This window comes from Macaca fascicularis, chromosome X (genome assembly GCF_037993035.2).
Source record: "Macaca fascicularis isolate 582-1 chromosome X, T2T-MFA8v1.1".
Classification (NCBI taxonomy): Eukaryota; Metazoa; Chordata; class Mammalia; order Primates; family Cercopithecidae; genus Macaca; species Macaca fascicularis.
In genome coordinates, this window is record NC_088395.1 from 9,781,750 (window position 1) to 9,806,003 (window position 24,254).

Here is a 24,254-nt window from a genome sequence, read left to right on the forward strand (position 1 = left end):
GAGTGAAGCTTGACATTAATTTGTTACCAAATGGAAAAGCAGTTTAAAGAGCTTCTTTTTTTTAAGGATTATTAAGTAAAGATGAGGTATCAATGGAATGCACAGTGCCACCCCCCCCCCCCACCGAAATAAAATAAATAAAAGGAAAGCAACAAAAGGAGAAAAAACAATTGATGGAGAACTCTGAGTTTTAAATAATTAGCTAATGAATATTTTGAAATCTTGGCAACTAGTGCCTCTTTGAGGGGAGTATAATGTAGGAAGTCATGGCCCTTTATGTCTTGGGTGTCCTGGAACAGTCCTATTTTCAAATTTGCCCGCATTGTTCCAAACGTACACTTGGCCATTTTTGACTAGGCATCTTCTTTGGATGAAAGAATATGGTCACCATCTGTAACACACAGAGGAGAATCTGTAATTCAAAAATATTTGGCATTTTTGCCTAAAGATTTTGGAGTGAGGGAAGGAAACAAGTACAGGACTCATTGAATTCGTGAATAATTCATTGCTGCTTATTGTAAGGTTAGAATTAGAATTTAGTTTGAGAGAAACAGTTAAGATAGAAGGTTCTCCAGTGATTTAGGTCAACCCTTCTAAAAATGTCAGTTGAGGAGTGGTGGCTGGCTATGCTACTTGAGCAGTAGCTGTTCATTGTTGATGAGCCCCTGCCGTTTACTGGGGCCGACCCTGGGTCAGCAGTTTCATAGCTGTTATCTCAGTTTAAGTAGTTGTTCCCATCCTGTGTGATGTGCAGGAGACCGAGATACCAGGTTACCTAAGGTCTTGTAGCTGAGGAGAGGCAGGTCTGGGTTTGAAACATTTCTCATCCCTAAACCCCTGTAGTTTCTAAGAAACCACATCGTGTTATTATACAAAAATAGATCAAAAGGCTATGACTGTATTAGCTAACCATTGCTGCAAAACAGATTTCCCCAAAACCTAGCCTCTTACAACAACACTCCTTTATTATCTCATGCTTGATGTGGTCCAGGAGACTGGACTGGGTCTTCTGCTCCATGGTTTCTCAGGAACCTGCAATCAAGGTGTCAGCCAGGGCTGTGGCCTCATCCAAAATCTCACCTGGGAGAGGAGCCACTGTTAAGCTCATGCGATTGTTGGCAGGATTCAGTTCCTCACAAGTTGCTGGACTGAGGGCTTCAATTCCTTGCCACGTGGGCCGCTCCAGCACGGCAGTCTGCTTCATCAAAGTGTGCCAGCTGAGAGAGTCCACTAGCAAGGTGGAAGTCACAGTCTTTTGTAACCTATTCACAGAAATGACTTCCCATCACCTTTGCTGTGTTCTATTGGTTAGAGTCAAGTTGTAGACCCAGTTTATTCTCAAGGGGAGGGAATTTCACATGGGGAGAATCCCAGGAGTGGAGGTCATTGGGGGCCATCTTAGAAGTCTGCCTACCTCACTTTGAGCTTGTGTTGAGTCTGTTTTGTGGGGTGGGCATTGCTGTATATCAGACGTGCTTTTTGAGACTGGAGATTTGCAGCCACAGGGTTGCACACGCTGTAGGGCTGCATAGGAACTCTGAAGCAGGAGTCTCTTGGATCCATTTGGCTGTCCTTTCTTTTCACTAAAATGTCTATTTAATTCTCAAGAGTACAGAAACAAAGCTTAGAGAGTGGTGCATACAGCTTTGAGAAGAGGTTTGAGAGATGATGTTTATAGATCCTGATGAAGAGTTGGTTGTGAGGTCACTAATAAAGAGGGGACTGAAATGGCAAGTCGTCATCTCCACTGTGGACAGTTTTTGGAGCTGTGGCACTGCCACTTAAATACATTTATACTGAGGAAGCTGGAGAGGAGCATTGGATGAGGCCATTTAAACATGTATAATTGTGGCCAGGCATGGTGGCTCATGCTGGTAATCTTAGCACTTTGGGAGGCTGAGGTGGCCATAGTTGGCCAGATTGCTTGAGCCTATGAGTTGAAGACCAGCCTGGGCAACATGGTGAAACCCCGTCTCTACAAACCAAAAATTAGGCAGGTGTGGTGGCTCATGCCTGTAGTCCCAGCCACTTGGGAGGCTGAGGCAGGAGGATTGCTTGAGCCCAAGGGGTTGAGGCTGCAGTGAGCTGTGATTGCGCCTCTGCACTCTAGTCTGGGCAATAGTGTGAGACCCTGTCTCAAAAAAAGAAACCATGAACAATTGTCATTCTGGTTGGAGAATGCTCAGTCCCTTGTAAGGCACTTTTTCATCTTGCCATTCAAGGCAATAAATTTGCAAAGAAATTTTTCATCAACATAGATCAAAATTCGTATCGATAAATTCATTGCTAATCATTCAAGTTGAATATTTTCAGATACTTGTTGATGGGAAGTTACTTCAAAAACAAAGACTTGGTGGTCATAATATGTGGTCTAGTAAGGTCAGATCAACAGATGGAGCCGATTTATTGAAACTGGAGTTGTATGAATATTTGCAGGAATGAGGAATTAACCAAAATGTACTACAGTTACTTCCTATACATGTCTTTTTTTTGTTTTGTGTAGGATTTTGTTGCCGTCAATGTAACTGGTACGAAAATATTTAAGTACATCTACTCGTCACGGAGCACTGCATTTAGAGGCTAACTCTATATTGGTACTCCCCGAGTTGTGGCTTTTTGAGACCTTGCTTGCTTTCCTTTTGCCCTTGGTTCTTTAACACGCCTCGTGGCATCAGAAGGCGTCCACCAGCCCATACCTCACACAGCGAGTCCAGCTGCCTCAGACCATGGGGCTTCCGAGTAGAACATCATTATGTTTACTGAGGAATTAGAGAATGGACTGCACAAAATGGGATGACTGGTTTTTGCCTTTGTATCAACTTTTTCTAAGTAATTTCCTACTTCTTTTAAAACCTAAATTGTGGTTGCTGTTTGGAATTACAGAATAGATAGATGTGCTGCTACTGTAAAAAAACAAAAAACCCTACCAGTTTAGGCAAGCAAGAGTCTTCCCTTCCCCCTCCCCGCTCCCCAGCCAGGGGCGGCCGCAAAGGGTTATTTGGTGTTTCCTTCCAGACCTTGCACAGATTGAAAGTGAAAGAGATTAAGAGTATTTCTCATTGCTGTTGAAAGTTTAAGTGAAGTTGCTATTTTGGAAATATGTTTTTAATATGCGTTTCCTTTCTTTTTTCTCTCTCCTGTTCCGGAAAGTTCGTCTTTGATGATAAAACAAGACTTGTAGACCGAGTCAGACTTAATTGGCAGTATGAAGAAGCCAGAAAGAGGTAAGAAGCGCTTTTATCCAACCTCGCCTTCTGCTTACTTTCTCCTGTGGAAGGAGGCGTGGCAGAGTTCCTGCGTGTGATTGTCCACGTCTGATCGGAGAACAGCGTTTGATAGAATATCAAGTCAAGGATCTTCATTTACATGTAGCTTAATACATACATATGACAACATTTCAAGTGCATTTAAAATGTGAAATTTGCAGTATTGCAAACAGTGATACAGACATGATTCCCTAAGAATAGAAACTTTTTTGGCTTCATCATCCCTGGTAGTTCAGAACCTTTACCCCTCCTTCCCTTCCCTCCTTCCAGTAGACCGAGCATCAGTTCTGGAGGGTATCGTAAGTGAAACCACTTGATCTTTCATATGTGTGGCTTCTAACTCCATAGGCTAATGGGCAAAGCCATGTATCTTGGTTATAAGACATTCAATAAGCATTAGGTCAACAGGTGAGCAGTACCTAATTGATTTCATTCCATGTATGTTGTCCTGTGTCACAAACCGTTGGCCTCCTGCAAATTGCGGCTTGACCCACTTTGTGTGCTTGTGTTTCTCTTTCCTCACTTCCCTCCCTCCCTCCCAGTCTTCATCCTCAGACATGGACAAAGCTGAGAGGCTTCCAAACCCTCGCATGGTATAGTATTTCAGGGCGCCACACATCTTCTCACCTGCGCAGGACTCCTGTTTTCAATATTCTTATCCTCTCTGGCTTTTGTATTCTCTTTTTAGAGACTTTCTCTCGTTTGTGCCTTCTGGAAAGAGTCTTTTTTTTTTTTTTTTTTTTTTTTTTTTTGAGACGGAGTCTCGCTCTGTAGCCCAGGCTGGAGAGCAGTGGCCGGATCTCAGCTCACTGCAAGCTCCGCCTCCCGGGTTCACGCCATTCTCCGGCCTCAGCCTCCCGAGTAGCTGGGACTACAGGCGCTGCCACCTCGCCCGGCTATTTTTTGTATTTCTTAGTAGAGACGGGGTTTCACCGTGTTAGCCAGGATGGTCTCGATCTCCTGACCTCGTGATCCGCCCATCTCGGCCTCCCAAAGTGCTGGGATTACAGGCTTGAGCCACCGCGCCCGGCCGGAAAGAGTCTTAAAACCAAATTATTTCCAAATAAGTGCTTCAGAAAAGTATCAAGCATATCTTTTTAAAAAAAGTTTCTTGAGTCACAAATGAAATATTATCATGGGGGGCGGGGAGAGCAGAATAGAAGAATGTAGGGTGGGGTAAGGGAGTTCTTTCTGGAAGCTAAACAGTTAGGCCTGCTCAGCACACTGTACCATTCATGGATGTCTGGAAAGCTACTTTGTTGGCTTTTTAAAAAATGTAAAAATAGTAACAAAAGCACATCATATGATTCAGTGCTCCAGGGCCAACTTAAACGGACACGGACACGGACCTTCTGTTTTCTAGGAGGTTTTCTAACCAGTGCCTCTTGGCTTTTTAGGATGGACTCGTGGTGGGCTTTAAATTTCCCCACAGAACAGTGCCAAGTTCATTTGCCAATACCGGTTGTCTCTGTGGTGGCATTCTTCATTTATCATGCATTCCTTCTCTTTAGTCTGCCCGAGTTTGTGAGGAGCGATGGTCTCTTCTGAATATTTCTCTGCTCTTGCCTGTTGCTGGTGGAACTGCAGAGTGTGGGCGCTGGAATTTGCTGTGCTGGATTAAACTCAGCAAATAGATTGTTGCTACACTTAAGAACATGATTGTTATGTGTTTGGCTGTGACATTTACCAAACATAGCAAGTGATTTATTTGTTTTCTAGAGATGGTGCCAGTATACGGTGAGTAACCTTCTAAATGTTGGAATAATACATTTGGGTGAAAAGTTGAGTATTTAAGAAAATTATCCAAGGGGCAGGCATGATACTTCATCAGTTCTTTTGAAAAAAATACCATATTATTTCAAGATGGCCAGAACCTTGTTAGGAAATGCACCGCAGCTACAGAGGAAGGTCCAACCTTCAGTGACCGTAGCGGCATCTCAGAAATGCCTCTGTGGGCTGTGTTGGAGCATTTAAAAACCAGAGATGTCTTTTAAACTCCACCTGGGTGGGCCTGCACAGGTGCTACCTGTCCTTTTCCCACTAGCATAGTGGGGCTCCACACAGGGAGCAAGGTCTTCACCCTCCAGGAGACCTCCAGCAGTGTTTGCAGACATGTTTAGGTGCCCCAACTCTAGGGCAGGTGCTGCTGGCATCTAGTGGGCAGGGGCCAGGGAAGCCGCTCGACATCCTGTTGTGCACAGGATGGCCCCCGCAACAAAGGCTTACCTGGCCCAGCATGGCCACGGTGCCGAGGTCCGGAAACCTTGCCCTGGGGCTTCTTCCTGTCTTGCTCCTGAATCTCCACAATGTGTGGACAACAAGGGTCCCACAGGAGCAGGTGGCCTGCTGACTCACAGGCATCAGCCCGCTCCCCACTCACCCTGCTCCAGCCAATCGACCCCTCGATGTTCAAGCACGCCTGCACTGAGCAGCCCCTCGGGCCTCCCACCGGGCCTCAGTCCCACCGAGCCAACTCCTGAGCTAGCATGTGCAGCTGGCAGAATGATGGTCCCTCAAGGTGTCTGCATCGTGATCTCCACAGCCTGTAAAGATGTGGCTTTCCATGGCAAAAGGGACTTTGTGGATATAATTAGATTAGGGATCCTGAGATGATGGGGAAATGAGCCTATATGGTCCAGGTGGGCCCAGTGTCATCATAAGGGTCCCCATAAGAGAGAGACAGGACGGTCAGCAGCAGAGAAGGAGATGTGAGGTTGGAAGCAGAGGTCAGAATAGTGTGGGGCCAGGAGCCAAGGAGCACGGGCAGCTCCTAGAAGCTGGAAGGTGCAAAGAAACAGATTTTCCCCTGGAGCCTCCAGAAGGAACGCAGCCCTGTAGACCCATTTTCGACTTCTGCCCTCCAGAACTGTAAGGGAATAATAGGTGTTGCTTTAAGCCATTAAGCTGTGATAATTTGGGGCAGAAAAGAACAAACTCATACAGTGCCCTTGGCCTGTTCTGTCTTCTCTGCCTGGAATGGGGTGGCTTTTCTCCAAATTTTCACATGACCTCTGCTCTCCTTTTGATCACCTTGTTAGAGAGGTTTCCTTGACCATCCTGAATAAAATCGCACCACCCTGTCTTCACCCCTGTCCCCCTGATTGGCTGAGCAAATGTTATTACCTAACCATTGTTTACTTTCTTACTGCCTGTCTCTCCCTGTGAAAATGTAAAGAACCCTCATGAGTGCAGGGATTGTAGGTCACTGCTGTAAGCCCAGCAGCTACATACTCGGTGAATATTTATTGAATGAGTAAATGAGGGTCCCGTGTGGTTGCATTTGCCGTTTGGCCTTTGCTCCTGGGACTGGGCAAGCCAGGGCAGTCCTGGGGCCAGGTCAGCTCCAGGCCAACTGCTCTGCTCCTGGGTCCCTTCCTGAAACCTCCATCCAGGTGTGAGCCTTGGGGTCTCTCGCCTTGACTTGAAAAGGGAAAGGGCTTCAAGATATGGGTGCCTTTAGGGATCTAAGGTAGGCAGGGAACTGTCTCTCCCTTTCAAGGACTATGTTCAAGGTGTGATACATCAACACACCGAGCTAGACTCACAGTTCTGGGCCTTCATGGACATTCAAAAGAGCTACTAGCCTTTGAACTCCATAATCAGTCCTCTCCTTGGGGGTAGGAGAAAGTGGCATTGGAGGTGGGCCCTGAAGGAGTGCTGGGATTCCAGTCGCCCACCAATTGGGGATGGGCTTTCTCAGGTAAGAGTGGAAGTCAGGAGTGGGGATGAGGTATCAGTCTGCAGCAGCTGGACTGGCCTGGAATTGTAGAGCAAAGGCCAGCCAGGCTGGAACCGAGGATGCGTGAGCAGGGAGGGAGGCCATGGCATGGGGGCCACGATGCCCTGAAGAGGGGTCAGAATTGCTGGGCATGCTGGGACCTTTGAGTTGGGAAGGTTACGTGTGAGCCATTCAGATGGTGGTATGTGGAGAGGGCCATTGGAGGAACCCAGATGGCATAGAGACGAAGTCATCGAGCAGCTGGGCTCACCTTGGGAGATGGAACACAGGGAGAAAGGAGGAGATGCCAGGACTGAGCCTGAGGAAGTCCTGTCAAAGGCCTGGCGAGGATGAGACTGGCCAGAGGGGTGTAGTAAAAGGTCCGAAAGAGGATGGCTAGGGCTGGAGGAGACAAGAGGAGGAAGTACACCTGAGAAGACACTTGTCTCCACAGGCCCAGCGGCTGTGAAGGAACGAAAAAGGAGTGGTGCCATTGGCTGACGGGCAGGCCTCTGCTTCTCAAGCCCAGCCTGAGGTGTCTTTGGTCCACAGTGCACGGGCAAAAGGAGGGCCAGCGGCAGGTTTTCCTAAAGCCGACTTGCTGTTTTCCATTCAAAGAACTATCTAATTCTCAGAGATACATATATACATATACATATATAATATATTTAATATATATGTTTAATATATATTTAATACATATTTACTATATATTTATAGTATGTATTTAATATACATATTTTTATATATTTTTTTTTCTGTTAAAACATCTTTCTCTTAATGAACTAATGATGATCGTTGATGTGAATTGGTTTTTTCCAAAGTCTTTACTTGGCAAAATAACAAGCTGGCAGTCCTAAATTCCTGCTGTCAGCACATCCCCTTTCTTAAATTGGACTGGCCTGGGGAAAGTGTGACAGAGATGATGCTCTCCCTGAAATTAGAGGAGGAGGATGGCCCTCAACAGGGTTTTCCAGAGGCTCACAGTAAAGTGGAGGGTCATTTGAAAGGCAGATCTTGGTTTTGACCATGAGTTTGGTGTTTTCAGTGGCCTTGAAGCTGCTTAGAAACATCCATGAAGTGTTCTTGTTGGTGGAGTCTGCAGCTGTGATTGCAGTTCGCTGAGTCATTGATTGCAGCTCCCTCCGGGCTGTGGTTCCCTGATGCGGCAGTGCACGTCTCCAGTCCCCTTGGCGTGATTGTTTCTGCCTCCAGTCATTCCACATTGGTTCCTATAGCTAAGGCTTGACCAGTAAGTGCATGCCTGCCGTGTGAACTACTCAGCTGTAGGTCACATAACCCTCAGCAGCCTGGGCAAGGCCCTAGACTTTACATACCTTGTAGCATTGTCAGGACAGCCTTGGTTCCCCTCTGCCCCATTCCTGTAGACAGACGGAAGACTAGGAAGGGTTGATGTTATCAGGTCTCCCCAGCACCAGATCAGCGATTTCATTACGATGGCATTTTCAGAGTGTTCTGTTGAACTGACTCTAAGTGAGGCACATGAGTAGAACGATATAGACCTGGGGAGAGAGCAGTGGCAAGTGGTTCTCTGGCAAGAACTCATTCTTGTAGAACAAACATTAACATTCCAGAAGCCAGGTGCTGAGCACCACAGGCAAAGCATGGTGGCTTTGAGGTCCTGTCCATGGTCTCTTCCTCAGCCCCCTTGATCAGGCTGGGACACAATGTCCCTGACATCCCTGTGACTGTCCCCTGGAAAAGTGGTGTGCCATGAGCAGGAAGGCATCATGTACACCCATCAACCCACCAAAGCATGAAAAAGAACACGTTGCTCTTAGTGGCAGTGTTAGCAAAGAATAATGTGTTTTTCCCAGCCCCCGCATTCCAAGCCTAAGGGACACCATGTGCCCTTTTCTCTTGCCCAGGTGAACTTCTATTATATTAGTGCCACTATTCAGTGTCGTCTTTTCATTCTGCTACTTCGCCCTTGGACATTAATCTCCCAGCTCTCATTCCTGAAATCATTTCACCCTGAAAGCTTAGCTTCCCTACTGTATTAGGGTTCTGCGGAGAAACAGAACTAGCAACAGTGGGGGTAGGGAGGAGAAGGGATAGAGATTGTTTTATTATAGGAATTGGCTCACACAATTATGGAGGCCAGGAAGTCCCACTATCTGCAAGCCAGAGACCCAGGAAAGCCAGTGGTGTAATTCAGTCCAAGTCTGAAGGCCTGAGAACTGGGGGTGGGGTGGGGTTTGAAGTGGGTGGGTGGGTGGGTGGTCATGGTGTAAGTCCCAGAGTCTGAAGGCCTGAGAACCAGGAGCTTTGGTGTCTGAGGGCAGAAGGTGGATGTCCCAGCTCAAGAAGAGACAGAATTCACCCTTCCTCCACCCTTTTGCTCTATTCGGTCCCTCAATGAATTGGATGGTGCCCACCCACATTGGTGAGGGTGGACCTTCTTTGCTCAGTCCACTGATTCACATGCTTATCTCTTCCAGAAATTCCTTCCCAGACACACTCAGAGATAATGTTTTACCAGCTATCTGGGCAAGTGATAGCCCAGGCAAGTTGATACACAAAGTGAACCATCATGTATATCCTCTGCAGAACCTCCTGTGCTTTGCCACTTCTGAATGGTGGAGAAGTTTATGCCTCAGGCATTTTGGAGGTCTTTCCTTGCACGTATATATTTGAGATTGTTTTTAAGATGTGGGAAATTGTCAAAACTGCCGAATTCTGGACAATGAGGGATTTCATATATATATTCAGATTTTTTTTTCCCTTTTTTTTTCTTTCTTTCTTTCTTCTTTTTTTTTTTGAGACAGGATCTCGCTCTATCACCCAGGCTGGAGTGTAGTGGCGCGATCTTGACTCACTACAACCTCCGCCTCCTGGGTTCTAGCAATTCTTGTGCCTCAGCCTCCTGAGTAGCTGGGATTACAGGCACGTGCCACCACACCAGGCTAATTTTTGTATTTTTAGTAGAGACAGGGTTTCACCATGTTGGCCAAGGCTGGTCTCGAACTCCCTGACCTCAAGTGATCCACCCGCCTCAGCCTCCGAAAGTACTGGTATTACAGGTGTGAGCCACCCCACCCAGCTGGATTTCATATATATTCGGATTTAAAGGAAGTTTGTGGAAGTGGAACTCATAATTCTGAGTGGGTGGTATGATTTCTAGAGAATTCTCTGGCCAAACGACCACTGTCATGATGACCAGTTTTGTGTTTTTAACTGTGGGTCCTGTGAAGTGTACCAAAAGGACTGCTTGCACCTTGCCTCAGGAATGCCTCTTCAGATTCCCGAGGCAGACCTAATGATAGGAATATTCACATTACTGATTTAAAAATTTCAGAAATTTTAAAAGTGAAGTTGAAAGAGCAAGTCTTCTTGAAGCAATCCCGATGACGCAGATGGCTCCTTATTTTTAACTTAAGAGCACTTGTTCCAGATCTGTGCACAAACTGTAGCTGTTACCATAGAAACACTCTCAGTCCAGATAGGAACAAAACATTCGGTCCATCCAGTTTCTCTGCCTCTTAGTTTTTGTTGCCAGGATCAGTCCTGCTGTTCATCCGTTGTCGGGGATCAGTATAGTGTTATGATTCCAGTTGAATTTGATCAATCACTTGGATTTTTTCTTCATTTCTCAAATGACTTCGTATCTGGGTTTTAGGGGTGGGGCACAGTTGTGAGAAATAAAGAAAAGCATCTTTGCCACTGCGGCTCTGTCTTCCCTATTCTGGTCAATGTGAGGAAGCCTGTAGACTTGCTGCTTTTTATTTGATGAAGTTGCTCTCTGAAGATCTGTCTGTTGTAAAGGGAGAAGATGTCAGGGCTGGGAATCTGAGGACGGGGTGAGATATTGGTCTATTAGTAGACCTTTCTTATCCCAGATATTCTAGATTTAGACTTCTCAAACTTCTGACATAAAAGAGTTGAGTAGAATGGACGCTAGTTTAGTTCAATCAGCTGAAGTGATTTCATTGTCCGTGATTTCAAAATCAGGTGATTTCAAAATCCTCTCTAATTTTAAGCTGCTATTAGTTCTCTTTACATTTCAGCTGATGTTTTCTTTAACCTCTGCTTTTTATTTAAAAGGGTATTTACAACAAGAAAACTAAGAAAAAAATGTAAGAAGTATCAAACCTGTAGCCATAATTGCAATCTGGAGGTATGAGGCTCTAAGCTGACACCGTGTCCTGGAATGTGCCATTGGGATCCCTCATGACTCATCACCGTGGGATAGGACCACGGGCTGTCCGGAGTTCTGCTTGCTATTCCAGAAAGCAGCAGGATTTTAGGAACATGAGAAATGATATTGTAGACTGCAGATTTTTGGTATAAATTCAAATAATTGGGGATTATTCTTGATATGCCTCAGAACTTTTTATTATTAAAAGTGCATTGTTTTCCTATAAAAATGCAAATTGTATTTAAGATTTTCATGTGAATTGTGAGAGTCTAAATAGTTTCTGTGGCATAAATGCAGGTTTTCGTTCATGGTTTAATGGTGCCTGGGTTGTAACAGAAAAGTGTTAGGGCAAAAATCATAAGGGAAAAATGATTCATATTTTATGTCTGTCTACATTAGACCTGCTCAGGGAATAGAGTTTGGGAATCACATAATAAATAAGAAACCTGCATGCTTGATTGAACATTTGCTTTCTTCACTATCAGGACACGGGGACATATATTTTAAGGCTTTTAAAGGCATTCGGGAGAGATTTTATATAGGCCATAAAATTCATTACCCCTCAGAAATAAGAATCACTGAAGAATATAGTTGACTTACAGAAAAAAAAAAATCCTCTCTAATTTTAAGCTGCTATTAGTTCTCTTTACAAAAAACTTGGGAAAGTTATTTTTTTGCAAACTTTAACCATGACCTTGCTTTACTTCCGTGTATTTAATTTCACTGAAATGATATTTCAAAGAAAAGCCTTTCTGGAAATTGTTTTTCCTTTAATACCCAAAATTGGAACAACAGCACTCACAAGAGCTAGGCTCCAACCGGTGGATCAGCTGTTTGGCATGGATGTAGAAGAAGGTGCACTGAAACTCAGTACATCTGTGTTTAGCCTTAGGCAGGAAGTCTGTTCCTTCAAGTAAACCTAACTACTAAAGATACTCCTTGCAGATGGCTCATTTCCGGCCCATGGCAAGGTAGACAAGTCATACGGTTTTAAAGGCAGAGCCGTCTTGTCTGTCTCACGGGGACTTAAGAACAATCGATTGTTGAAGGAATCCTAGTGCTTTTGGCTTCCAGTACAGACAGACAGACAGACAGATGTGCCTCTCTCGACCTAGCTGAAGCAGGTCCCAAATGTTCACACGTAGAACATGGGAACAAAGAAAGAAATTGAACTTTCCAATATATTCCAGTTTCTTCTAGATTCATATATAGCTCTGAAATGAAGATGAGATTGTTTGCATTGTTGCATTGTTTTGAAATTTTATTATTAAACCCCACAATTCTTAGGCACAGAAATGTTTGCCTGGTGTTCAGCACAGCCCAAACATTTCCAGATGGGTTGCAAGAAGTCAGCCTCATCCAGATTTTATTTCTGCTGGAGAGGTCGTACCTTGCCATGTGTCCTTGCATATTTTTCCTGCCAGATGTGGGAAGTGACAGGGCATGGTTTAATTTGGGCTGCTGCTCTGTTTCTTTATGCCTGCAGCAGACAGGTCTTTTGAAACTTGCCCTTTGCCTCTCCTCCCTCCTATAATTCTTTTTTTTCCTCATTCTTTTTTTTCTGATAGTGCATATTACTTGAGATTTTCCTGGAAAGGGTGTGATTATCCGGAACTGGATCTCCTGCCACCTTCAGCAGCTTGAATCCTAGCTGCTGAAGGTGTAGTAGGCTAGCAGCTAGCAGCTAACCTAGAGCTGGCAGACTCAAATGGAATCTTGATCTCTTCATATTTAAGGCTCAGAAAACTCAAAAGGAGTGCTTTGTAAAATATGTCTGTTTATATTATATGTATGATAATTAGTATGAGTACAAAATGGTTGGGCAAAATTTAGCTGGGCTCAGATAGACTTTCCTGTGGATCAGATAAATGGAAATGAAAAAAAGTATGAGGACACAGACTTGCTCATTGTTCTTCATCTTTTATATTTATTTCTTGTCTTGGTCTGCTGTAGAATGTTCCAGAAATGTCATTGGGTATAATGTCTGATTTAGCACTGACTTATTTGTGGGTTTGCTTGGAGTATATTTTCCTTGGGTTTTGGGTATATGACTGCCATAAATTTTAATTACACTAATTAGACATAGGTGGACGCTTAAGCCCAGTTGGATTCCTAGCCCTGTTCAACTGCCTCTGTCATTAGTTTTTCTGGTGACATGGTTTGGCACCATCTTCCAACACATTTTCCGGAAATGAGTTTTAAGTTAGAAAATAACTTATCTAATAAAGCTACTGACATTCAACTAGTGTCTTTACCTTGTTGAAGTGGACTTGAGTAAAATGCATACATTTAAACTATAACTTGTATACCCATTTCTTTCCTTAACTGTGGGTTTTCAGATTCGTTTGGTGGCTAGAGAGGGAGTCATTCCCAATCCTCATGAGTCCGTGTGCTCGTGTCTAGTTTAGGTGGAGCCTGACTTGGCACAGGGCTGGGTGGCAGGTTTTAACATGTGTGGCAATGCTAGTCAATTGGGGATATCCACATGGCTCATAGTGTAGAGGATTCTGAGGTCTAGAGCCAGAAGGTGGGAAGCCAGCCTTGATTAGTGCCGTGCACCACGGGCACAGGAGGAGGCAGTCTCAGGAGCACCTCTGCCCTGCATCTCCCTCGGAGGATGTAGGGCTATGTGTGCCTGCCACTTCCCTGTTCTCACAGCTCTTTGTGATCTCAGAGAAGTCTTCGGATTTTGTTTTTGGCTGAGTATGCCAAACTATGTCCTCCACAGCACAGGGTTCAGGTTGAGTTTGCCATTCCTAGTTTCTCCCTGGAAACATATCCCTCATCTTTAACCCTACTTAAAGGGCTTAAAACATTCTACTCTTACTTTTAAAAGATACTTTAAAAATACAGGCCACATCTGTTTCACTTAATCTGCATTCGACAGCACCTCATGACACAAAAAGTAATGCAGTCTGTTTGCCAAGCAAGCACTTGGAAATTTCGAGGCATGGAAACTGATAGGAGCCTCTGTTTTTCCACCTTGAGGATTGTTGCGCTTTGCATCCACCCATATCATCTCTCACCAGCATCCACGCTCACAGGGCTGCCTCTCGTCCTCTCACATATTTGTAGGCGTGTTTGTTCACTGTTCAATGCACTCAGCTTTTGTCAAGTGCTCACTTGCTCTCTGAAAGGTGTTTTGAATTCATGTATGGCCAGCGGCTCTGGTGCAGGAAGGAGCACACAGAACCAGAAGACATGGAGCATGGGGCTTTGAAGGTCTTTCCTTCAGGAGGCCAGATGATGAGTGCATTTCTCTCTTGTTATTTTGCTAAGGCGGCTGACAGTGGTGAGACACAACTGAGGAGGCGGGAAGCTGGCAGCATTTCTGGGGGTCCAGCATGCTGTTTAGCTACTGATGAGGGTGGGCAGAAGAAACAAGCAGACCCCCTCCTGCTCTAGGACAGTTTCATGTAGGAAATCAGGAGTCTGAGCCACTCAGAGTTTGGGCATGTTGAGGGCTGCCGGCCTTTTTGTCAGTTCTTTGGAACAGGCACGATGGGGTTATTGTCATCTCGAATCTCAGGCTAAGGGAGCTTCAGGAAAGGACTTCTGCACCATTTTTTAGGACCCATTGTTTCCAAATCCTTTTAAGTGTAAGGGTCGCTTGGTGCAATCATTTCACTACTTGTTTGGCAAAGGGAGTTTACAGAATCAGTGTGAGACGTGGAGATGGTGTGAAGATGGCGTTTTCAGTCCGCCGATGTCCTTGTTTCCTCCCTCTCTTGCAGAGTCGCCAACATCCAGCAGCAGCTGGCCCGGCTTGACAACGAGTCCTGGCCAGGCACGGCCGAGGCTGACAGGGACCGGCTGCAGCTCATCAAGGAGAAGGAGGCCCTGATGCAGGAGCTTCAGCTCATCATCGCACAGCGCCGCTCCGCGGGAGATGTGGCCCGGCTGGAGGAGGAACGGGAGCGCCTGGAGGAGGAGCTGCGGCGTGCACGGGCCACCTCCGCACAGGGCGCCACAGAGAGGTGGGTTGAGGGGACATAACCTCCAGCGGAAAGCCTGCTGGAAAAACTCCATGGGATGGCTTGTGTGTGGCTGGAGGGTGTTCCTGATGATTGCTCAGAGCCTCTCCTGCCTGGATGTTCCCTGGCCCAGGAGGGGTGTGCGGTGGGGGGCACTGCCTTCTATTCCCTGGGTCTCTGGAGCCTCTGCTCCAAAGCAGGAGGTGATTGACAAGGGGGAAGGAGTGAGGGAAGATGGATGACCTCCACCTCCCCCCATGTCCCACCCTTCCCAAAGCTGGTGCTCGCTGCTTTCACCTGCCTTTGTGGGACGGTGCCCTGAGCAGGCTGTGGTCCCGCTCCGGCCGGGGCAGCTCTGTTGCATGGGGGAAGAATTCCCTGTTCCTGACGTGGTGAGCATGGTGGGTATCCACCTCCTGCTTTCCTCTCCAACTTTGATTTCTAGCCAGGAGGGCCTGCTCTTCTCTGGCACTGGGAAGCTGGCCACCTGTCATGGGTCTGCCCTGAGGCTCCTTCACCACACAGGACATGCAAAGCCAGCATGGTGGCTTTGGTATTGGGCGGCACTGAGTCATTCCGCCTTTCCTCATGCGCCATGTGTCCTGGTTTCCATTTGCTGTGTGAGATTGCAGATTGTGTCAAAGGCTGGGCCTGCTTTTCACACTTAACAGCAGTTTCTCTGTGGCTATCAGCTGGGCTTTGGAGAGCAGCCCCTCCCTGACATGTTAAGGTCTTGCCCCCTTGAGATCACATGAGCAGCTCCACAGAGGCATAATAGACGCTTGGATGATTCGATCTGTTCAGATGCTCTTACTCCTATTTCACGATGGTTGTCTGTATTGTTGGGCGTCCTTTATGCTTGGATGTTCAGGGGTCACTTTCATAGGAGACATGTCTGTGGCTTGGCACGAGGGACTCACGGCAGCCTCAGAGGGAAGTAGTGGTGTTTGGAGAGTTGAGCTCAGAGTCCTAGGCAGGTGAATTTCATTTTGCCTGAGATGGTGGCATGCCCTGTCACTTCACCCAGAATCAACCGCGAGGAGAATGTGAATGTGAAAGGAACTGCGCCGCTGAAGTTTTCTACTGTGCTCTTGCACGGCTGCATTTGTTTTCGCCTAACCATTTCCTTCTGTTCCACCCCTGATATTCTCGTACGTGTGTTCTGCATAGGAGGGCCTGGGAGTTCCTGTTGCTTCTCTGAACGGGGATGGACTTGGCCCCACAAATGCCACCTGCGTCTTAGGGCCCCACACCCACACTCCCTTGACTGTGGCTGCTGTCACCACATGGAAATCCAGCACACCCGAGTGCTGTGGCCCCTGAGTACAAGTCTGCAGCCCTCCATGGAGCCAGTGTTAGCCCTGATGCCTGGGTTCAAGGGCGGGGATAGCAAAGCCGGACCAGCTTTGACTCACATGGGGGTCTCACGTGGGACCAGCCCAGGTGCTGAGTCCTGGGGCTCAGAGCCCTCTATCAGGACCTAATTGCCCTGAGCGTGTTTCCTGAATTTGCCACTAAATGACCTTGGCCGGAAAAGCACGTCCACATGTGCTAAGCACTTGCACGCACATTGCATGGGGGTGGGGCTCTTGTAGCTCTGGGCCTTCTGTGCTGGTGCACACAGGGCCCATTTCTCCACGCCACCTCCCTTCATTGGAGGGGTGCTTGCAGTTTGCAAGCATGGGGCCACATGGTAGGAGGCTTCCCCCAGCACAGGCTGGCAGCGTTAGGAGATCCGGCGTGGGCCAGGTACAGAGAGAGAGTGAGGTTAGTGCCTTAAGGCTGAGCTGTGCCAGCTGTGGAACTGGGCCCAGTCTGCCTGTCTCACCTGCAGTGTCATCAGCAGCAAATGGGAGGCATGTGCTGGGCTGGGGGTGTCATCCGGGGAAGAAAGAGAGAGATGCGCACCTCCTTCAGGCCTCCCGCCCCGGCAGATGATACATGCCGCGGCCTCCCAGCTGCTCAGAGCCAGCATCTCCCGAGGGAGCTGGTGCACGTCTCCTGGGCTGAGGGAGCAGAATTGAGGTGAAGGACACATACCCTAGATAATCTCAGATGGCTCCTGTCAACGCTTGCGGCATCCTTTGTTGTTTTAGCTTGCTCATGTTAGTGTGTGGCAGGCATTTATACAAGATGCTGATGTTCAACAGAGAACCCCACAGCTCTGTTGCAAGATACCTGCCATCCTGAGAAATTCTCTTTCCAAGGATGATGGCTTTTATTATAGGGGTGATTCAAAAGGAAAGATCTATCAAAAAGCAAAAATTTGGTTCTGCCGAACCTGAAGTCACATTTTCCTTTGTTATAATTTAATGACATTTTTACAATACAGTACTTTATGTAAAGTAAATAAAGACAGTAAATTAGACTTTACATTTTCTTAATCTGTTAGCTTACTTTTCTACTCCTTTTCATAGCAGTGGTAAATATTCTTTGAAGTTCGTTTCCTTTGAATTGGGGACACAAGGCTATGTGCTTTAGGAGTTGGGCCCTGGCCAGTTTTCTGCCAGGAAACTGTATCCCCTTTTCTTTTTGTTGAAAAAATATGTACAGAAGTCAGGCAAATGTCTGATTCTCATTTTAGCAGTTTATGTCCCAGCTAGTTTTTAGGTGTCTCAGTTATTGCCAGCGTGGCCCCTGTTTGGTAAGGAAGTTACATTTTTAGTCATCTGCAACTTTCAGAATAACCAGCATAAAATTAGACTGCACATGTGGGCACTCATGGGCACTTGTGTGTGATCTTGTATGCAGATGTGCTGTCTCTTGCATGCTCCGATATGCACCTGTTTGTATAATGACAAATGTGTTGTACTGGATAGAAGGGGGGAATTTGATCTAAAACTTTTTTCACTACAGATAAAACAATCTGAAAATAAGTCATGACTAAAGACAGTCTAAAACTGAGCCACACATATGAATGTTTCTGTATGTCATATGTGTGAAAACAGAGCTGGTTTTTTCACTACAGATAAAACAATCTGAAAATAAGTCATGACTAAAGACAGTCTAAAACTGAGCCACACATATGAATGTTTCTGTATGTCATATGTGTGAAAACAGAGCTGGAATGCGCCGATGGATTTAGCAATGGGTTGGAAATTCTACCCTGGTCACTCAAGAGTGGAGCCAGTTTTCAGTAAGAACTCAATTGAGAGTCTATTAATTTGGGATTTGAGCTAATAGAATTTAGGTTGGGTTAGAATTTCTGAAAAGCATTAAGAAAAAAGTTAATAGCCTTGGACTGGGCTTGGGTAAATTCCCTACAACAAATTGCTTCCTGGGGCTGGTCAGTGTTTGCCGCCAGATATGCTTTGCTGGTGTCGTCTCTGCCCCTGGAGTCCTCTGTGACTTAATAGTGTCCCAGTGCTTGTGAGAGTGGGTTCCAAGTTACAACTCCAAAGCCCAGTGAGTGGTGTATTTTGAACTCCCTTTTAAACTCCCTTTTAAAACTCTCGGCTTTCCATCTTCTGAAAACGATGGGGTTTTTGAGGATATCGCCCTTGATAAGCATTAGGTAGGATGTGAGTATCATAGAAAATTGGGGAAATGTTTTTCAGCAGTAAAGGAAATGCCTGTTTGTTGGTAATGTGTCTTGGCTTTGGAGTCAAGCCAGCCCGACCGAGCTTTGAACTTGTGTAGCAGAGGCAAGTTACTTTATATGAGTTTCCTCGTCTGTAAAGCAGGGATAGAATCCAAAGACCAGTAAGGAATGAGGCAGTGCATACAAAGCAGTGTGCCTTTCTATAAGCCCCTCAGTGGAACTTCAGAATTGCTTTTTAAAAGTTACTTTCATTTGTACAAGCTATCAAAACATTTTCCTTAAAAACTAAAATATCATAGGTAAGTGTAATCTTAGAAAATTCTACTCAAGAGTTTATTACGGCTGTTCTCAAACATTTTGGTCTCAGAACCTCCTTCCAATGTTAAAATGCTGAGGATCCCAAAGAGCTTTTGTTTATATTGTTTTTTTAAAAGTTCCTTTTTCTAATTGTTTCGTTTTTCCTTTTTCCCCCACCCAGGGACCTATCAGTGTTTATGTGGATTTTTATCTGTCAGTATTTACTAATTTAGAAGTTAGCCCTGGGAAATTTTTAAAATATTTATTTATTAAAGATAACAATAGGCCGGGCACAGTGGCTCACGCCTGTAATCCCAGCACTTTGGGAGGCCAAGGCAGGGGGATTACTTTAGTTCAGGAGTTCGAGACCAGCTTAGGCAACATGACAAAACCTTATCTTTACAAAAAATGCAAAAGTTAGCTGGGTGTGGTGGCACGTGCCTGTGTTCCCAGCTACTTGGGAGCCTGAGGTGGGAGGATGGCTTGAGCCTGGGAGATGGAGGTTGCAGTGAGCTCTGATCACACCACTGCACTCCAGCCTGCACAACAGAGCAAGACCCTATCTCAAAAAGTAAAAAAAGACACTAAAAATCCTATTATGTGTTAATATTAGTAACATTTTTATGACTGATAACTTTTTTGAAACAAACTATAGTGAGAAGAGTGGTATTATTTGCCCTTGCTATCCATCTCTTTAGCGTCTGACTGGCTAGAAGGCAGCTGCTTTGGTCATTGGCGTATTCGGCCTGTTGAGATAGGGTCATTTTGAGTGAATACGTGAAGACTATCTAGCTGTGTACTGATATGCCATTGGGAAAGAGGGGAACTCATAGGATCCCTGAAAGAGTTTCGGGGATCCACAGGGGTCTTTGGATCATGCTTTGGAAACAACTGGTTTTAATATATGATATTGAACTTGAAAGTGGGTTGTGTCATGGCTCCATTTAGGATGATGCTTGTGCCCTCTTGCCAACTGACCTCTGCATGGCACCATTTGGAATTTTGTTTGCATCAGGAGAAACAAAGGCTCGTCAGAATTTATGGTATGTGGTTGAAACTTGTAAACAAACTCAGACTGGTTTGTCTTCCTTATCCTAAGTTGGTGGCGCATCTGTTTCCTTTATGGGTGATAGCAGCTCTTTGTCGATCACGCGCCATTTGCCGTACATTATTTTATCTATGCACCATCAGTTCACTGAGCTGGAGATTGTGGACGCCATTTTTACAGGTAATGAAACTAAGGGCTCAGAGAGGGTGAGACATTTGCCTAAGGCCACACAGCTTGTGAGTGACTGGCCAGGTGGGATTCTCTGAATCCCAGGCTGCCGTCGGACACCGTGTCTGGTTTCCTCTCACTCCTACCTAACCAAGCTCTTTAAACCCCTTCGGCATGTCCCCTTCCCTGTTGGTGGAAAGAGGAAGGTATTAAAGGGGCCTGCTGTGGCCACACATCAGTGTCATTTCGATTTGTAAACAGGAGTGTTTCCTTCTAGAGGCAAACATATTTATTCCTGGACTTGTCCAACAACTGTTTATTGAGTGCCTATCCATGGTAGGCTCGATTCTAGGTGGTGGGCTTACTGTAGTAGGAACAAATTTTATTCTAGAAAACTACTAAGTAGAAAAAAGTAGAAGGAAGGAAAACGAAAATGCCTCCAACCCCATGACCTGGAGATGGCCACAGCTGCTGTTTCGTTTCATTTGCTTCTAATGTTTGAACTGTGTAGATCTTAGAATTGTATTTGTTCTTCTCTAGAAGGTGGCCTAGGATGAGGGAATCTGATTTGTTCCAAGGAATTTCAACAGATGACTGCGTGCTCTGCATTTGAGCTCATCTGCTGGTTATCTGTCCTTCTGCTCACCTACTCCTCCTCCCATCCATCCAAGCAGCCATCCCCAGCCACCCACCCAGCCAGCCATCTAGCCACCCACCCACCCACCCAGCCACTCATCCAGCCACCTACCCAGCCATCCACCCACCCACCCACCCAGCCACCCACCCATCCACCCATCTAGCCGCCCACCCATCTACCCATCTAGCCGCCCACCCATCTACCCATCTAGCTGCCCACCCATCCAGCCACCACCCATCTGTCCACCTGTACCTCACCCACCCAGCCACACACTGACCCATCCCTGTGCCCACTCCTCCTCTCACGCATCCCCTCCCCCGTGCCCTGTGCCTGGAGCTTCCACACAGAGTAGCAGGCACTGCTCAGGGTACCAGTATTTTTCAAATGGGACAAAAGCAGTCTCTGTGATGTGGGCACTTGTGACCTGGGTGCTTTTAGAATGGGTGGTCATTGCAACCTAACTCAGCTGGGGGGAATTGATAGTGGAATGTCTTGTTAGGAAAATATTCTCCCTGTCTTTGAAATGTACTAATTGACTGTTTTCTTACCTACAGGATTCTGCTTCAGGAGAAAAGGAATTGTCTGCTTATGCAGCTGGAAGAAGCCACCCGCTTAACGTCCTACCTCCAGTCCCAGTTAAAAAGGTAGGTTACTTTCAAAGAGAAAACAGTATTTGATCATCGTGTTCCAATGACTGGTACATGAACTTGCTTCTTGTAGCTTGTTTTTCTCCTACTGGAGCTTGACCTGAAGTGTTGTTAACACAGAATGGATACATTATATTTTTAAAATGCTACTACTGTATGACTCAAGGACTATGGAGAGAACCACATTTGGCTTCAGGGTAAATAAGAGGCGTGAAGTCAAATGTATTCAAGGATTTTGTAACCTAATTAACAGCTTCAGAAGTGTACATCTATACACGTGCACATTTTTATTTTATTTTTTTTTAAAAGCATATGCATTTTTTAAGCTAGTAAGATTTGGCTGCTCAAGAATGGCCCTGCGCACATTTCCTCATCTCTTACCGTATGGTAGAGCGTAATGTCAAGGGCCTTAGATGTGTCATTTTCTCAGATATTCCTCCTAACAATGCCCAAGGTGGGAACTGTTCTCACCTCGGCCCCAGTGAGCCCGTGGGAGCCCAGAGCGGGTGAATGGCTTGAGCAAGTGTACCTGGCTACTATGCGTTCCAGCCGGGACTGGGACTGGGACTTGGGCACGGGTCTCTGCTGTTGCCCACTGCTCTCTGCTGCCCTTTCCGTGCTCACAGGGTAAGCAGGGGTGGCTGCTCTGCCATCTCAGATGGCCATGCTGTCTCATTTCAGCCTGTGTGCCAGCACCCTGACGGTGTCCTCGGGGAGCAGCCGCGGGTCCCTGGCCTCCAGCCGCGGGTCTCTGGCCTCCAGCCGGGGCTCCCTGAGCTCAGTCAGCTTCACGGACATCTACGGCCTCCCGCAGTACGAGAAGCCTGACGCTGAGGGCGGCCAGCTTCTACGCTTCGACCTCATTCCCTTCGACTCGCTGGGGCGAGATGCCACCTTTACAGAGCCGGCAGGCCCCTCGGGCTTCCACAAGCAGAGGCGGTCCCTGGACACACCCCAGTCCCTGGCGTCGCTGTCCTCCCGCTCCTCCCTGTCCTCGCTGTCGCCCCCAAGCTCGCCCCTGGATACGCCCTTCCTCCCTGCCTCACGGGACTCACCGCTGGCGCAGCTGGCGGACAGCTGTGAGGGGCCAGGCCTGGGTGCCCTGGACAGACTGCGGGTGCATGCTTCGGCTCTGGGGGATGAAGACTTACCAGGCATGGCGGCCCTTCAGCCACACGGGGTCCCTGGGGACGGGGAAGGGCCACACGAGCCAGGACCCCCACCAGCCAGCGCTCCTGTGGGTGGAAGTAAGTGCGGATGCGGCCTCCTGCGGGGTGAGGGTTACCTGCAGGGAGGAAACCACGGGGGGCCAGAGTGAGGACCGCTGGCTTTCCAGGTCCATGGTGAGCTTTACATTTAGGAATGTTGATGTGATCGGGAAGAGCACACACCTGCCCTTTCTGGTCTGTGTTGGGGAAAGATCACTGAAAATGACAAAGTTGTCTTTCCTAGGTACTTGGCTTGTTTTCAAAAAATACTTAATTGTTCAAAACTAGGGTAAGAACCACACAGTCTTCCACGTTCAGAGGCTGCTAGAGATGTACTAGGGCCTTCATGACCTTTGCAGCATGTGTGCAGAGATGGAACCGTCAGTGTGTGCCCGCCTGAGACCATTATGCCAACTGGTGTCTGGTTGTAGCTAGTGGAAATCTCGACTTCTTTTGTTGCTTTGACATCTCTTTATCTTTTATAGTTCTCAAGAACATAATTCTATCAAATGTGGAAGTGAAAATAATGTGTAATTTCAAAAGACATGCCCGTAAGTATCAGTCATTTCTACTGAATCAGTTTCTCTGGTGGTTCTTCAAATGGAGAAACACAGAGCTCCGTGGCGCCTCATCCGTTCAGTTGGTGTTGGTTCAGCTCCTCCTTGGAGCCGGGGCCTTTCAGCATGTAGCCTGCTTGGAAGACCAGACTCCTATTGAAGGGAATGTTGACCCCATGTGCTTTTCTGAGCCAACCCATGGCAACTTTATCTTCCTTGGGTTTTAAAGAGGATCAAGAACAAGGTCTCCCATTCCTGAAGTTCAGCACATTTAACTGACTTTTATTTGCACAGCAAAAACGTTTTAAATATTCCGTTTAGGCAAGCACTAGATAACTTGTGCAGCATAGTGGATCTTCGCCAGGCGTGTTTTTGCCTCCTGCCCCTGGGGAACACTTGGCGATGTCTGGAAACAGTTTTGGTTGTCACAACTAGGGGATGGGAGATGCTCCTGGCATCTGGCGAGTGTAGGCCAGGGATGCTGCTAAGCACCCTACCACATACAGGGCAGCACCCGCCCCCGGCCTTGAGAATGATCCAGCCCCAAATGTCAAGAGGGCTGAGGCTGAGAGACCCTAGTCACATACTATGGAGTATTTATGCGGCAAAGGGTAGAAATAAAACTAGAGAGCAGAACCAGTGTGGTGTAGTGGCAACAGCTTCAGACTAGCACCTGGGAGACCAAGCTTTTGTTCCCTGCCCTGTCCACTTCTAGCTGTGTGACCTTGAACACATATCTGGACTGAGTGTCACTTTTTCCATCCTTGAATGCAGTGATCTTTGTAACCCCTTCCATTCACCACCATTCTATTACCCAAGAGATAGATGGATTGGTAGATCAATGGGTAGGTTGATCACTCTATAAAATAGTAGTCTGTTGGCACTTATGTGCGTAACCGGAGGCCGTCATCTTCTGAGACTGCCCCATGGCTTTTTGGCATCTCTATTTTGGTGTCTGCCCCTGTGTTTGCAACACACTTTGGTATCCCCAGATACATTGTTTCTGAAGTCCATATATGCAGGTATCCTTCATT

At 46.6% G+C, this 24,254-nt stretch overlaps 1 protein-coding gene across 2 annotated transcripts in view; it reads left to right on the forward strand.

Annotated features, from left to right (window-relative positions):
• Positions 1 to 24,254, forward strand: part of WWC3 (WWC family member 3) — a 129,298-nt gene that overhangs the window by 79,845 nt on the left and 25,199 nt on the right. The window contains exons 8-11 of one of the 2 annotated variants that reach the window (XM_045383708.2): positions 3,151 to 3,224; positions 14,878 to 15,120; positions 21,363 to 21,452; positions 22,137 to 22,702. In XM_045383708.2, the coding sequence (XP_045239643.2) occupies positions 3,151 to 3,224; positions 14,878 to 15,120; positions 21,363 to 21,452; positions 22,137 to 22,702 (973 nt within the window). Of the gene's footprint in view, positions 1 to 3,150; positions 3,225 to 14,264; positions 14,436 to 14,877; positions 15,121 to 21,362; positions 21,453 to 22,136; positions 22,703 to 24,254 lie in introns of those variants that run through there. The other variant, XM_074029361.1, reaches the window with a different exon arrangement.